Raw genomic sequence first — 15,965 nt, 5'->3', positions numbered from 1 at the left:
AATATTTTCACCATCACTCTCACTACCGAAGCTTTGACGTGTGCAGGTATGAAGTGTTTGGGGTGAAAGGAGGGAGAAAAGCACTTTGGTTAGGGTTAGAGAAAGATTAGAGAAGGTGACTGCTGCCCAACCTCCACTGATCTTAATCCAGAGTCTAAAGTGTAAAAGCAGAAAACAGGAAACAGGATGTTGTCACTGGATATCTTCACAGATGTGAGCGTGTTCCCTGTGTACATTCAATCCATATGTTCAGTATATTTGGGACCTAATTACATTAATTGTGAACATATGAGCGTTAAATTGAATTCACAACTCACAGAAGAGACAGAGCATAAACATCAGATCAAATCAAGTCTTATAAAACCTGTGGAGGTGAGGGTGTTGGACTGGTGGACAGTGCCATACGTGGTTACGTCTTGCCCTCCAATGGACACATTCCTGTACTACAGATATGTAAACCATTGATGCTCTGTCCACCCACAGCTTCCCACATGTCACAGAATGGACAGAAACTATGAATTGGCCTCGTTGAAGTTAGCACCAGGAAAGGAGCAGTCAGACTAAAAGCTAAACACTTCTCCATCATTCATTCAGGGGAAACACATATTTAGAAGATGCTTTATGCCATTTCTGCTTCACACTCCCCGATTACAGCCGGTAGGTTCACTTCAATCCTTTTCCTTTCAAGTTTGAGGAAACATGGTTGGAAAAGGAACCATAAAACCAAATGTAAAGACAAACCTGTGCTGCGTTTCACTGGAGCTCTGACAGCGAGTCAACCTGCAAACATGCACGTTTGTGCTTCTACTTTTGTGAGGACACTCGCTGATACGACACATCTCTTAGGCTCTTACACCAACCATAACCTGGTTCTAACCTTAAACCCAAATAGGTCCTGACTCTCAAACAGCCATGTGGAGGCAGGAGGACCCGACAAATCCTCGTTCTGGAATTCAAACTGGTCCTCACAACGAAGCCCTGTGCACACACAGAGAGAGAGAAATGGTCGGCTGCCATTCATTAGTCACAGTGTAATTCAGCCTCCTGGGCGGCTGCTCAGGATGAATGTTTCTACCCACAGAGTAAACTAGATTCTGAAACCGTGTTAATATCATCCAGCTGGGTCAAACTGAAACCAATCATTCGCTTTGTTTCCCTCCATCCACACCAATCTTATTTCATCCCAGTGTGAAGGGACATGTTACTGCTGCTAAATGGTTTGTGAGGAATGGGAGCAATTTTACAACAAGACTAAATGTGTGTGAAGTCGACCCTGAGAGGCCGCGATGTTCACTACACACCCCGACTGTAGTTAGCTGGAGAAAAACTGTGAGGTGATTCCTGATTAATTCACCACCTCCTTTTGGAAAATGAAGACTGATGCTTCAGATGTTGTGTTCAGTCTTAAAATATTGAGTTTGCAATGATGTGAACCTGAGGAAAAGAGAAATTCTTCACACTGGGGAACACGGACACAGCAAATGTTGAATCAATCAGCATAATGTCCGTACAGTAATGTCTGACGTTAAAACAGCATCAATACATTTACCAAATAAGTTTCAAAACATCTTCACAGAGTGAGCACAGTGTTTTCCTTTTTCATTTCTCTCTGTTTTACAGTGTGAGGATCTTTACTACTTTACATTGACCTGGAGCTCTGAAGCCCTTCATCTGCACTTCCCCTCTTCTTCTCTGACGATCATAGAAATCTCCTACCTGTTGATGTCCTGTCTACATTTTCCTTCCACCAATAAATAAATGGCATTTGTCAGAATGAGAAGCACATCCCATATTTAAAACCACACCTGTACAGGTGGGCCAACGTGGTCCATAAGTGTTTCCCACGTGAAAGGAGACATTTGAACGTCTGCTTCAGCTTTGAACGGTTCAAACTGTGCAGCCTGGCTGGTTGAAACTCTCTCTGTTAAATATTCACAGACATCTCTGCGTCTCTCTCGCTCCATGCAGGTCGATGAGTAAAATGGCTGACGGAGCAGAAACTGGAGCCTCTTGGACTCTCAGTCGATCTCTCTGTTCAAACAATTAGTGGAAACATTCAAGTGCGACCACACGGGCCGCCCAGTGCATCGAACACCATTGATTTCACTAATGTGGTTTCTGTAACGTTGGTAGTGACAGAACCACTCACCAGGTCTCTGTGCTCATCATGGATGCCGCACATTGATTGTGGTAAACAACAGACTGACTGTAGATAATTGAGCAGTGAGTTGGGTGAGATTTCTCTTCTCTGTGGTTAAATGAGACGTGAAACCGACTCAAGTTGTTAGAAAATAGCTGATCTACACCGAGTGAGCAGAATTAGTGTTGCTGCTAATAACATGACTGATAATAGAGAAATAATAGAGCAAATGAATTCTTTGACACGTCAGTGACTGTGGTGGAGTCAGATCCAGAGGAAGAAAAAGCACGAAGAGGAATCAGAGATTTTACCTCTGAATGAAGAAACACGTTGTTTCTCTGTCAGTTTCCCAGTAAAACCTGCAGCTGATATCTTCTTCAGCTAATTCCAGTTCACCCCAATCACGAGTTGGTTATTACCTGAATCCCACTGAGCACAGGTATGATCAGAACCATCATTAACGACACCTGTGCTTTTCCCAACATGACATGTGAAACAAACCTATTGAACAATCAGCTGAGTTCAGTGTGTTGGTTAGTTTGTGTGCAGCTTCAGGTGGCAGAAACGCTCTGAGTACAAGTACCTGCAGAAAAAAGTAGAATACCACTTCACATTAGTTACTCACATCACTCAGTACCTGCAGAAAAGAGTAGTCCACTACAAGTAGAATACCACTTCACATTAGTTACTCACATCACTCAGTACCTGCAGAAAAGAGTAGTCCACTACAAGTAGAATACCACTTCACATTAGTTACTCACATCAAAGTACTCGGTACCTGCAGAAAAGAGTAGTCTACTACAAGTAGAATACCACTTCACATTAGTTACTCACATCAAAGTACTCAGTACCTGCAGAAAAGAGTAGTCCACTACAAGTAGAATACCACTTCACATTAGTTACTCACATCAAAGTACTCGGTACCTGCAGAAAAGAGTAGTCCACTACAAGTAGAATACCACTTCACATTAGTTACTCACATCAAAGTACTCGGTACCTGCAGAAAAGAGTAGTCCACTACAAGTAGAATACCACTTCACATTAGTTACTCACATCACTCAGTACCTGCAGAAAAGAGTAGTCCACTACAAGTAGAATACCACTTCACATTAGTTACTCACATCACTCAGTACCTGCAGAAAAGAGTAGTCCACTACAAGTAGAATACCACTTCACATTAGTTACTCACATCACTCAGTACCGGCAGAAAAGAGTAGTCCACTACAAGTAGAATACCACTTCACATTAGTTACTCACATCACTCAGTACCTGCAGAAAAGAGTAGTCCACTACAAGTAGAATACCACTTCACATTAGTTACTCACATCAAAGTACTCGGTACCTGCAGAAAAGAGTAGTCCACTACAAGTAGAATACCACTTCACATTAGTTACTCACATCAAAGTACTCTGTACCTGCAGAACAGAGTAGTCCACTACAAGTAGAAACCCTAAAGAACAAAGTCCAGATTAGTTGAACGTGGCTCATCAATCCGTTTCTGCAGAATCCAACATGTTCAGTTCGATTCAACCTGATTTCTGAGCAGTTTCTGTCTCAAACTGAACCTGTAGTTGGAGATTTAACCTTTTATCTTCTCACATCCTCCTTAATCAGCATTTAGTACTTGATACTTTACTTAGCGAGGTAACGGGAGCTCCGGGGACGTGTGGACACATGTCCTGCTGTGGGAATAAAGTCCACAGTGTCCAGCGTGTGGACACATGTCCTGCTGTGGGAATAAAGTCCACAGTGTCCAGCGTGTGGACACATGTCCTGCTGTGGGAATAAAGTCCACAGTGTCCAGCGTGTGGACGAACTCTGCAGCAGCTGTTTCTCCTTTAAATGGTAAAAAAGGAAAAGCTGCTGCACACGCGCGCTGCGTCAGATGGAGAGCTTCGTGCGTCACAGGAGTTGGTGCAGATTCTCCCGTGAGTCGTGTTTATGTCACAAGGTGAGTAATAAAACTTCTGCAAGAATAATGAGAACTGGGGTTTCTGACGTTGGAGCAGAGTTTGTGGAGTAAGAGAAGGTTTTATAGTCAAAGTCGAAGCAAAGTCAGAGGAAGAGGAAGAGGAAGAGGACGGGGACCGGACGGGGACAGGAACCCTGGGACTGCAGCTCAACTAGTCCGTGTTGGAAACTTTGTGACTCACAGACCTGAAGTTAACTTTACTAAAGAGGGACGTTTTTAATTCACCTGAAATACCTCAAGTGAAATATACTACTACTACTACTACTATTAGTACTACTACTACTACTATTAATAATAATAATAATCAAAAGCTGTGTGAAGCTCGATCGGTTAACTCCGATTCAGCGGGTTGGTTGTTTCCGTGTTTGTTTTTGTTTGTTTGTTTGTTTCAGCGTTTGTTTCCGTGTTTTTTGTTTTTGTTTGTTTGTTTCTGTGTTTGTTTGTTTGTTTGTTTCCGTGTTTGTGTTTGTTTGTTTGTTTCTGTGTTTGTTTTTGTTTGTTTCTGTGTTTGTTTTTGTTTGTTTCCATGTTTGTTTTTGTTTGTTTGTTTCCGTGTTTGTTTTTGTTTGTTTCCGTGTTTGTTTTTGTTTGTTTCCGTGTTTGTTTTTGTTTATTTGTTTGGTCAACACAGCTCCTGCTGTTGAGCGTTCTCCGTTCTGCTGGAGGTCAAAGCTGAAACAGTTCAGACAGAACTTTTCCATTAAAACCTAAATTTTCCTTCAAAATGTTCGTTTGTTAGTTTTGCAGCACTAAAACAATCTGATCCACGTCATCACTTTGACATGAATCCGGGTTCAGGTCTGGGTCTTGGACCGAGCCCTGCACAGAGCACAGGAGGGTGAAGCCTGTGCATGAGTTCCATTCACAGTAACGACTTCCTGCAGGTTTGTGCCGAGCTGTGCTGCAACAAAACCATGAAACAAAGTCCTGGAGACTCGTTTCCTTCTTTCTTATTTATTTATATTTACTATTTCACATTATGTGTCATTAGAATCAGCGACACAGACGGTAACAGGTAGCTGGAGGTCTCTGTGGGGTCTGCCAGGTAACCACTGCAGGATGAAGGTGGAGGACGCGGAGCTGAGATGTTGAGTTACTGGATTTGTTCTCGACCCTGAAGATGAACACACACTGGAAATGTGTGGCAGTGTTGTCTGAATGAGACTGTAGGCGACACACACACACACACACACACACACACACACACACACACACACACACACACACACACACACACCTGTCCTTTACCGCTGAACAGGTCTGACAGCTTTGAAGAATTTGGATAACCCAGGAAGTCACCATTAAAGGAGCAGTCTGCAGTTTTCATGCATTTCTCTCCTGTTTCCTGTAACGAACCACGTGAAGCTTTATTCTGTCTCTGACACAGTGAATCCGTTCTTACATGGACTCGATTGCTTCTGTTCTTCTGTCCCAGAGTGAAGATGAATGAGGACGCATTTGAGGTGCCGGAGAGAACAGAGTACCGGTATCTGGTGCAGGAGGAGGACGAGGAGGAGTGGCAGTACGTCCGTCACAGACACTACATCAGTCCATTCCTGGTGCTCTCCAGACGCTGCATCTTCTTTATCTGTCTTGGCGTGCTCTCTCTGCTCGCTCTCGCCTCGTACCTGGCCTACGTGGCCCAGACGCTGCCACCGGGCTTTGCCCAGGTGACCACCGACTGTGGAAGATTCAGAGGAAGGCAGGTGAGTTCAACGCTGTGCACTCTCACAGACTGTCTGCAGCTTGTAAAATCAGTTTCTTTGATTTTAGATTCTTTTGTGAATGAAATTTTGAAGCTACGCTGATAAACCTTCGTTTGAAAGCTCTAAAGACACAAATATCTCAGCTGTAGAAGTTTCATATTATAAATAGAGATGCAGTCACAGCTAAATGTGAGTTTCTGATGCTTGACACTGATGTAGTCCTGAATTCCGCCCCTAAAACCTTCGCTGTTCATGTTGCAGTGTGATTGCTTTGCTGTGTGAGGTGTGTGTGAGGTTCACAAATTGAATTCCCTTCCATCCTTCAGTGCCTGACCATGCACCACTCTGGTTCTGCAGTCGTGTGTCACTTCTCGTGCCCCTTTGGCTCTTATTAATGGAACATCACTAATGTTCCAGAACCTATCGAAGTCCCAGCAGTGTCCACATCATCAGCACAACAGTTGTTGTTTGTGCAGCTCGCTCCTCCATTTCTTAGCAGAGTATGATCATGTGATCCTGTTGAAAACAGCCTGTGACGTGAGGAGTGTTTATCTGAGTTACTGAAGCTTTTCTGTGAGTCTGACCGTTCTCCTCTGACCTCTGTCGTGAGCGAGGCGTTTCCACCCACACAACTGCTGCCAACTGGATCTTTGGTTCTTTTTCTGTCTCATTCAGAGGAAACCAACAATCAGGCCACGGTTAAAAGTCACTTTCTGGTCACAGAGATCTTTATTTCCTCAGGTTTCTTCCTCCTCCAGCAGAGAACTGACGTTTGGTTGGGGTTCACACTCCGTCATTTTACCTGACATTATTTTCTTTATCAGAGAAAATTCCAGTTTTTTGAAATGTAAAACACTGAGCTCCACAAAATGGATTCAAATCTACAGCAGTTCCTTGTTTCACTTCCCTAACATGGCACCATAAATATGGTTTATGCAGAGACAATAACAAAATGTATTGAAACAAAACTTTGACAGATGTTTTATTTCAGAAGCACTGAGCTGCAGCAGCATGAACTGACAGTAACGATTGGCTGAAAGCAGATACATGCATCACTTTAACTGCTAATTTTCCTTCTGTAAAGGAAGTTTGAATGTTATTCCCATAGTTTTAACCATAATTCAGAAATAATCTATCCACATTAGACAGAGGAGGAGCTGACACAGAAGGGTTGAAACGATTTATCAGTCCACATCAAACAAACAAAATCAGTCACAAGGTAAATGTCAAATATTCTTTACTGTTTCTTAAAAGCAGCAGAATTTCTGTTGCACTTTCTCTTCACATGGTTTCAGTGGAATATTCACGGTTGGCCGCCAGCTTTACTGTAAACAGTGCTGAACCATGTCCACTGGAGCAGAAAGCTGCAGCTTTTGGTCCCCAGACACATCATATCTGGAGAAAATGAGTTTAAAAGGAAAAGTTAGAGCAGCAGAAAATGGTTTGAATCAAACATATAACAAGATGCAATAATACATTTTAACGCTGCAGTTAGAATCTAATAGAGTACAGGGTAAAATCTGGCTTTGCATTTCTGCTCTGACTGGTTTGTTTAATCCTTTTACAGAAAAATGGAGCCTACACCTTTAAGGGCATACCCTACGCTGCTCCACCTGTTGGTAACCTGCGATGGGCTCCTCCACAGGAGCCGGTGTATAGTAGCAGCGTGACTGACGCGGGTCACTTCCGCAGCATGTGTCCCCAGGTGCGTCCGCTGTCGAAGACGGGGAAGGTAATGGGTCAGGAGGACTGCCTGTTCATCAACGTGTGGACGCCCACGTTGCAGCCAGACGCCAAGCTGCCCGTGATGGTCTGGATCCACGGAGGATACCTGCACATGCTCAGTGGAGGAGAGCAGGGATACTCGCCCACAGAGAAGCTGGCCGCCGACACACAAATGGTTTACGTCAGCTTCAACTACAGACTCAACGCCTTTGGCTTCCTGGCACTGGAGATACTGAGAGACGCTTCAAATAAAACCTCAGGTCAGTGTCACTGTGACACAAACTAATCAGAGCTATGCACCGTGAATCTGGATGTTTTCGAGCCTGGAGTTTTGTTTTAGTGCTTGTGGAAATATTTAGGTTGTTCTGGAGCTGAGGGGAGATGTGATGCACTGAGACACCTGTCAATCAAGCCGACATCCCCACAGACATACTGCACGTCTCTTTTGGCCACGACACACTCAAACAGTATTTTAATGTGTTGAAATGTGTAGCTCAAACCTCCTTTTTTCTGCAACTTAAGGCCAATTCACACTTTCTGTTTGCCGACTGACTGATAATCACATCACAGACACACTCACACTGGTGTTTAGACTGCGACTGAACAGACACAACAAGACGCTGTTGTGGGATCATCAGAGTTCTTAACAGCTGGTTCTGAGGGAAGCATGATCCTCAAAATGCTTTTGAGATATTTCAGACCGTAAGTGAAAACTTTAATCTAATTAATAATGATTTATCCTCTGGGGATCATGAATGTGAGTAGATTTTTTTATCAATCCATCCAGTAGTTGTGTACATATTTCAGTCTGGACCAAAGTGGTGGATTGATCTGACCAATAAGTCAAATGCAGCCTGAGACATGTTGCACATACCGTACATAGATTTCATAAAACACACGGCAGCATCTCTACTGGAAAAACTGAGTAAGGAACAATAGAATGAAGCAGGCTGAATACGGTGCAGTGTTCATGCTCAGGTGAGTGTAAGAGGTGGTGATAGCTGCTGTGCAGCTACAGCAGGCTTTTGTGTAATGTAAATGATAAGGTGCTATGTTAAAGGAGTTTGAATGACCTTTTCCCTCCAAACTGTTTCGCTGTAGACCCCTCACACATATTCTTTACATTGTTCTCCTCTGTCTGTTAAGATGTGGATGTTGTGATCTGGATAGATGGAGCTAATTTCTGTGTTTCCACACACTGTGGCACACAAATTGGCATGTTGTGAGTAAAGCTGGGTAATTTCTGTTACATAACCCAGAGAAGCCCATTGTGACCTTATTGTGAATCGACATGTTAAATGAGACGGCCTCACGCGACATGATGGCGTGATGGCAGGACGCACGAGTCCTCTTCGTCTTCCAGGAGCCCTCAGTCACATTTCTAATTTTGAATCCTCCAATTCCATGCCCCACTTCCTCGCTCCCTCAGCTTGAAAAGAGTTAAATTTAGTCCAAACTGCCAGGAAGCTGCAGCGAGCCAGGTTTGACTGTTGTCAGAAGCAAGGCCTCGTGAAAGCAGCTACTGGTTGCTAATCGATCCCTCCCTATTGCTCCCTCTTCAGGAAACTACGGCTTCATGGACCAGATCGCAGCTCTGAAGTGGGTCCAGAGGAACATCCACGTGTTTGGAGGTGACCCCGGGAAAGTCACGATATTTGGACAGAGCTCAGGTATGAAAACATGACGTGTGTCACAGGGTCGCACTGTGAGTTAACAGTATGTAATGAGTTAACAGATTCTAACAGAGATCAAGTCTTCACTTCTTTTTAACCCACAGTTTGACTCAACCCATCATTTTTAAATTTGACCATATAAGTTAACTGAAACTCTTTATTTTATATCTTTATAATTTGAATTTATATCTGTAGGATAAAATACCACATTAAAAACTAGTCATTAATGCAAAAAAACTAAGTAAAGCGAAGTGATGCGAACATTTTGAGGTTTTGCATTTATTAAAAATAGATCTAATTCAATCTATTTATTAAGAATAGCTATAATTTAATCTATAGATCAATAGATTAAATGCACTGAAACCCAACTACCTGTCGGTCGGACTCTTTCGCTTGTGTTGATCCTGGGTCCTGTGTAGGTGGGACCTCAGTGTGGGCTCTGATGACGTCCCCGCTGGCGAAGGGTCTCTTCCATGCGGCGGTGGACATGAGCGGTTCGTACGTGCTCAACGCGACGCTGGAAGAAGCCGAAACCATCAACCTGGTGTTCCTGAAGAAGACGGGCTGCAAAGACCGGGACTGCCTTAGACGTCTGTCCATCAAACAGATCCTGCAGGTAGGAGCCAGACCACTCACTGTAGCTGGAGTTTGGTTTTAAAATGTGAACAAAGGGCTCATGTCTGTCATTTAAAAATCTAATAACATAAAAAAACTCCTTTTATTATTTGAACACATAAAATGTCTGATTGATAGCTCATCCTATGATCTAATGACACATTCTTAACAATGCTATTTCATTTTGATGGGTTATAATATTACATCCAGTTATTAGAACACCTGAATTTTACTGCAGAAGTGAACATAATGACATGATTTTTATGTTTTACCTGCTTTTACTGGGAAACTCAAGAGGCTGAAATCTTCAGCCATGATCGATCACCTGTTCTCCGCACCTTCACTCTGAAACCATTAGGATTTATGAAATGAGAGAGAAGTAGAAACGACGTCTGACTATAGGTCCCAGGATGAATTCTGAATCATTTACTTTAAGAAATAAAATAACACACGAGCCGAGGCTGGGAAGAGATGACTACTGAACTTTTAGAAGTTTTTAAAATGTCACATTAAATTGTTCTAGCTGTCACTCTTTGTAGAGCACACTTTATTTCTCCTTTCATTTGGATTCAAATGGAATTTACAAGATTTCTATGAGTGACTGGACTTTGTCACCACTTAAACATGAGTGACATGTATTGACAAGAATTGAATTTAGGATTTATTAAAAATAACTGTAGAAAGTCGTAATTGTGTCTTCACTTCGAACCTGGCGGCTAATTCTAAATTCACAGATGCAGTGAAACTATTGTTCAACAAGAACAAATGTTTGAGAGATGGACGGACAACTCAAAAACATAATACCTCGGGCCTCAGCTGTCGCCAGCACTGAATATGGGAAATGTGCTGTTTACAAATGTTTCAAGCCTGATATTAAAAAATACTGTATCTGCACAAGTGGAATTTCATCCAGAAACATCCACAACCAGGTGTCACGTCTGCGTGATGGTTTCTTCAAATAACCCAGAACCCGGGCTGAACGAGCTCGATCAAACCAAATGCTCCTCAGCTGTTGATGCCTGAGGAACATTAAAGACGAGGACTTCTTCTACCACTCTTCACATCCACACCCACAAAACGTCTTTATTCCCCCCAGGCCCTCCCGTGGCAGGAGTACCCCTCCTGGGCAGCAGATGATTTGACAGACCTCCCCACTGAGGGGAAGTTCATCGGCCCCGTGGCGGTGGTGGACGGAGTCGTCCTGGAAGCTCCACCTCTTGAGGTGTGGGAGAAGAAAGGAAGCTACAGTGACGTCCCATTCGTCATCGGGACGACAGCGCAGGAGGCTGACTTCAGGTGAGGGCTGACTTCAGGTGAGGGCTGACTTCGGGGGAGGGCTGACTTCGGGCGAGGGCTGACTTCGGGGGAGGGCTGACTTCGGGCGAGGGCTGACTTCGGGGGAGGGCTGACTTCGGGCGAGGGCTGACTTCGGGGGAGGGGCTGACTTCGGGGGAGGGCTGACTTCGGGGGAGGGCTGACTTCGGGCGAGGGCTGACTTCGGGCGAGGGCTGACTTCGGGGGAGGGCTGACTTCGGGGGAGGGCTGACTTCGGGGGAGGGCTGACTTCGGGCGAGGGCTGACTTCGGGCGAGGGCTGACCTGGCTCAGATTCATCACTATCGTCTGTTTCACTGCTCAAACTCTGTCCTCTGTGTTTCCTTTGTAGCCCACCGGCTCAAAAAAACATCAGCATGTGGACCTGGGAGGACTATGAGTGGTTTGTAACAGGTAACAGCTCACGTGTGGACAGTGCTGATGTGTGATCTGTGTTAAAACTACCATTAACATGAACAGATTGATGTCAAGCTCAGGGGACGTCCATCTTACTACCACCATATGATTTCTAAAATGTCGAGCTGTAGGTTAAATATTAAACATGCTGCGTAGTATCAAGTGGTATGATGTATACATCTGCAGTTAACCCTGTGTCTGCTCCCTTCAGCTAAACTTCAGACCTTCAGTAAGAATCTCTCCAAAGACGCACTGAACCTGTATCCGCGCACGGATTCCTGTCCCACTAGGGACCGCTGTCCGGAGAGGGCCTACACCACCATGGTGTCTGACATCAGGGCTGCCTGTCCCAACAACGACCTGGCCGGGAGGGCTGCAGGTGAACTCACACATCACTTACACTGTGCAGAGTTTTCCTACGATGAAGTGATTTTTATCTCATGTTTGAGGTTCTGTGTTGTTTTGCTCGGTGGCTAAATTCAACTTGTTTCCCAGTTTTTATTGTTTAAATTTCTACTTCAGGATTTACAACAAACCCTGTTGTGTTGTAAATGCGGTCTCTCTGTCGTTCGAATTCAGTGTGACTGGCCTCAAACTGTGTGGTCTGTTGGTCTGAGGAGGACTACCAGGGCTTTCTGCCGTCCTGCAGTGACTTAGCATAAACACTAACTTGTATTCTGAATAACAAATCCTGGCCCGCTTCCCTCTGTTCAGCTGTTTGCAGCACAAACGTGCCTCGTGTAGGTTTTCCTGCCTGTGGGGCTTGTTAACTCACTCAGTGGTGAAGCTCTGAGTAAACTAAAATTTAGTCGCGGTGAGAGGCAACAGCCGGGCATCCTGGCTGATTTGTCTGCATGGTTCGTTGGGTTCTTTATGTCGTGTAGCCTGTGTTTGCTGAATAACTGGGGTGATGATGAATAAGGCCTTTTGGAGACTCACTTCCAGGCCACACTGTTGCACTGGGTGACATGTTTCAGCAGCATGAACACACAATGGAGTCTATTTTGATGCAGACCCACAAACGCCTTCCTGCTGCCTTAGATACTCAATAGAAGCCAACAAGACAATAAATCTGTTCCTGAAACTAGTCCCCAGAACTAAGAAATGTAGTTTTATTGGCATCTAGCGTATGAATGTGAGGTATGTGTCATATACCTTCATGTTAAGTCACTTCTGTTTCACAGAATTATCACAAATCGGAGATTATGTTTGATTAAAGTGAAACATTGTGTGTCTGTGTGTAACGTCTGTTTCAGAATTTAGAAAAACACACAATTTTGGACCTGGTGTGAAAATAATTCTAACTCTGAATCCACAGAGCAGGACCACTTACCAGCACCAATCAGAGTCTGTTTAAATCACTTGAATTTCCTCTTTCTGTCTGCAGCGGCTCTTAAAAGTCCTGTGTATCGATACGTGGTGACTCACACACCGTCTGGACCCATCAACGCGTCTGGTGATCTGCTGGTGTTCCCCAGCCGCTTCTCCTTTCACCTCTTGGATGTCATAGCTTTCTTTGGGGCGTTGGAGGCCGCCCTGGGGAAACCTCTGTCTGTTGAGGACAAGAGATTCCAGAATCTCATCACACACCACCTTGTCAACTTCGCCAAAACAGGTGCTGATGCTTCCTGCCTCTGAGCTTCATGATAAAATGATGCTTTCTGTCCTGCAGGCTTGAAAAGTGGCTGGAAAGTCAATCGACCCACATGTGCTGAAGAAAGTCATAAATAATTTATTTCCACTGTTATATATTCCTATTTTATGCTGTTATTTACAGTAAAGAGTATTATACTGCAGTTTTTCATTGGAATTAGCCTGAATCCACCTTTACAGTTCTCACTGTCTGTTCAAACTCTCTCAGCTCTTGTCTCGTGGAAGAGGATGTGAGCTGACCTGAATCTGCCCACATGAGAGTGTGGACGTCTCCCTGAAGTTACTCTGGATTTCTGTTTCTGTCTTGCAGGAAAGATGGAGAGTGAGTGGCCCGTGTACCCAGCAGCCACTGCTCTCCTGTCCGACTCCCTGTCTGTGGCCAATAACTACTCGGCTGCTCGATGTGACCTGTGGAAGGAGCACGGCCTGTACGCCTACGCCTGGATGAACTGACCACAGGTGTTTTTTCTTCAGTAAAGTCACTGCTCTGTCACACTGAGGTCAAGTCATGTCTCATTCATCTCCTCATGATCGGCTGTAAGTTGGAAAGCAGAAAAACAAAATGCAGCTGGTTTGAAGTTCTTATTTAATTTTAGTGTTTAAACCTTTAACAGCAGCTGTACCTGTCTTAAAAGAACCTTAAGTCTACTTCCTACTTCCATTAATGTGTAATGTGTGAGTCCTGCTTCCACCTCAGCACAGTTCAGGATTTAGTAACACTGTCACATAGAAAACTCAAACTGAACCTGTCTTTGCTTTGTATCTTGGTGAAGTTCCCCTTCAATAGGCTGATATCTGGCCACACGGTGCTGAAATAACGTGGAACCTGTTCATGAGAAAACATAGCAAAATAAACGTAGACCAAGGAATTAGAAACTACACAAATCATCAATACATCTGTCGCAGCTGGCACCCACCTCCCCTGTGGAGACTTACAGACCTTCTCTTCTTCTGTTTGAGACCAAAACCCTTGAACAATCAGTCTACGACCAAACCAACCAGTCTCCTCGATGAGGCCAGTCTGGCTTCAGGAGTGGTCCTTCTACCATCACATCCTGTGTGCACTCTCTGAAGTGGGAACCTCTGGCACCTCTTCCTGTCCTCCTTCTTTTCTCCTCTATACCACATTGAAATGTCCAGTTTAGCACTTCTCTCCGTCTCTCTCTGACATCACTGCTTGAATGAGAGGAGGACATCTTCAGCTCAGTCTCTCAGAGACAGAAGGTGTGGTCCTCCCAGCCAGACCTTCCATAAAGTCAACAAGAATCCGGGGACGTCACTGAAGACCAGCTAACGTTTGCTGACCACATCTCGTCCATCTCCAGATGATCCAAAGCGCAGCAGAGTCACCACAGTCTTTGCTCGACTTCCTGTAGCTGCTGCCTCAGGTTCAAATCTTCAGAGGGGTCACCTCACAGCTCCCTGATCCAGGTCTACAGACCCTCTGTCCCTCTGTGGTTAACTCCTCTTTGAGCAGCCTCACTCCCAAAATTCAGAACTCTTCTTAAATTTCCTTTGCATCTCATATAAAAAAGAATTCAAATAACATTTCTTCATGTATCTATAAAACTTCTTTTCACAGCACTGTGCTTCAGATGTCCGCGACCTGACTTCGATTTGATCTTTCATTTTTACCTCACTTGTACAATTTAAAATAGATCAGCTTTATGAGCTTCACCAGCAGGTGTCACTCTGCCACCACCACAACTGACAGAAACTCCTCATTTGTGGTTTTGTTTTTCTGTTTTTTAATGACTGTCCAGTTTTAGAAACTTTGGACAGCAAACGTTAGGTCAGAAATAATGAATTAAATCAAGTCGATGAATGCAGCTGTTTATTTACAGTATCTTTGCCAAAGAGCTTCACTCTTGATGGATGAGACGACCGGTGTGTAGAGACAGTGGAGGCGGTCGGTCGTACCAAGTCAAGTAAATGTGGATTTCTAAATTCAGGGACATGAGTGAATGTGACTTATATAAGATTGATGTTCATTTTTTGTATTCATTTTCCTGCTGTTTGAACCTGTGAACGTGTTTTTGTGAAAATCTGCTGTTGCACTGATTCATAAGCTCAGTCAGCGCTTCGCCACTAAATCTCTGCACTTAATTTTTTTATGTTACAACTTTGTCTTAACTTGATCTGCAGCAGTAATTTCATCGGGTTGGTTGTAACCACATGATGTTGTTTTTGTTAAAATGCAGTGAAAGCATCACTTTTATTCACTTGTATTAAATGACGACACGTTAATGGTTTGTGTTTCATGGACCTTCTGTTCTAAGATTTCTGACTTAGTGTATTTACACATACTGTAAAGTGAAGTTCCTAAACCCAACTCGAGTTGTGATAAGGTGTGATACTTGGTGGTGGTCAGTTCAGGTTTGTGGTGGCTCTTTATGGCTAGTTTCAGATTTCAAACCACAACCAGACTGGATACCAGCAGCACTGTGGTTTGCAGCCATTACATACATGTAATGTGGTAAAAAGTACTTTGATAGCAGCGTGACTGTAGGAGTATTCTTACTTTGCTTTAAGAATCACATTCATTCAACTTTAAATGTTCATCCAGTGACGTGCAGCAGCTCAGATTCATTCACACAAAATGAGTAAAACAAGTCAATATTTAAAATATCGGAACTAATGAACCACAAACTGAGACTGATCGAAACCTAGATGTATAGTGATGACACAAAAAGAAAACTCAGGCCAACAAGTGTAAGGGAGAGCGACTCAAGAGGTCGGGGTGGGGGCGTT

General features: G+C 43.9%; 1 protein-coding gene across 2 annotated transcripts; it reads left to right on the top strand.

Moving 5' to 3' along the window:
* Nucleotides 1–3,846: 3,846 nt before the first annotated feature.
* On the top strand, nt 3,847–15,461 carry si:ch211-71n6.4 (para-nitrobenzyl esterase). 2 transcript variants are annotated; one of them, XM_026377801.1, is made up of 10 exons: nt 3,847–4,091; nt 5,548–5,818; nt 7,386–7,803; nt 9,106–9,213; nt 9,636–9,832; nt 10,928–11,127; nt 11,497–11,558; nt 11,773–11,940; nt 12,949–13,176; nt 13,525–15,461. In XM_026377801.1, the coding sequence occupies exons 1-10, from the start codon at nt 3,862–3,864 to the stop codon at nt 13,665–13,667; spliced, it is 2,025 nt and encodes a 674-aa protein (XP_026233586.1). In that variant the 5' UTR covers nt 3,847–3,861; the 3' UTR covers nt 13,668–15,461. The 2 variants fall into 2 exon arrangements, with proteins under 2 accessions (XP_026233586.1, XP_026233587.1); XM_026377802.1 differs by lacking the exon at nt 3,847–4,091 and adding an exon at nt 5,168–5,278.
* The last annotated feature ends 504 nt before the right edge of the window (nt 15,462–15,965 follow it).

This window comes from Anabas testudineus, chromosome 3, assembly GCF_900324465.2.
Source record: "Anabas testudineus chromosome 3, fAnaTes1.2, whole genome shotgun sequence".
NCBI lineage: Eukaryota > Metazoa > Chordata > Actinopteri > Anabantiformes > Anabantidae > Anabas > Anabas testudineus.
The sequence above is the reverse complement of the archived record's forward strand: the minus strand, read 5'-3'. Positions and strand labels throughout refer to the sequence as shown.

Bases quoted from the DNA above. Each gene is read 5' to 3' on its own strand.
- si:ch211-71n6.4 (XM_026377801.1), top strand. From the start codon at position 3,862: ATGTCCTGCTGTGGGAATAAAGTCCACAGTGTCCAGCGTGTGGACACA. The intron at 5,819-7,385 runs GTGAGTTCAACG...ATCCTTTTACAG, and splicing joins GAAGATTCAGAGGAAGGCAG to AAAAATGGAGCCTACACCTT. The intron at 9,833-10,927 runs GTAGGAGCCAGA...TATTCCCCCCAG, and splicing joins CCATCAAACAGATCCTGCAG to GCCCTCCCGTGGCAGGAGTA.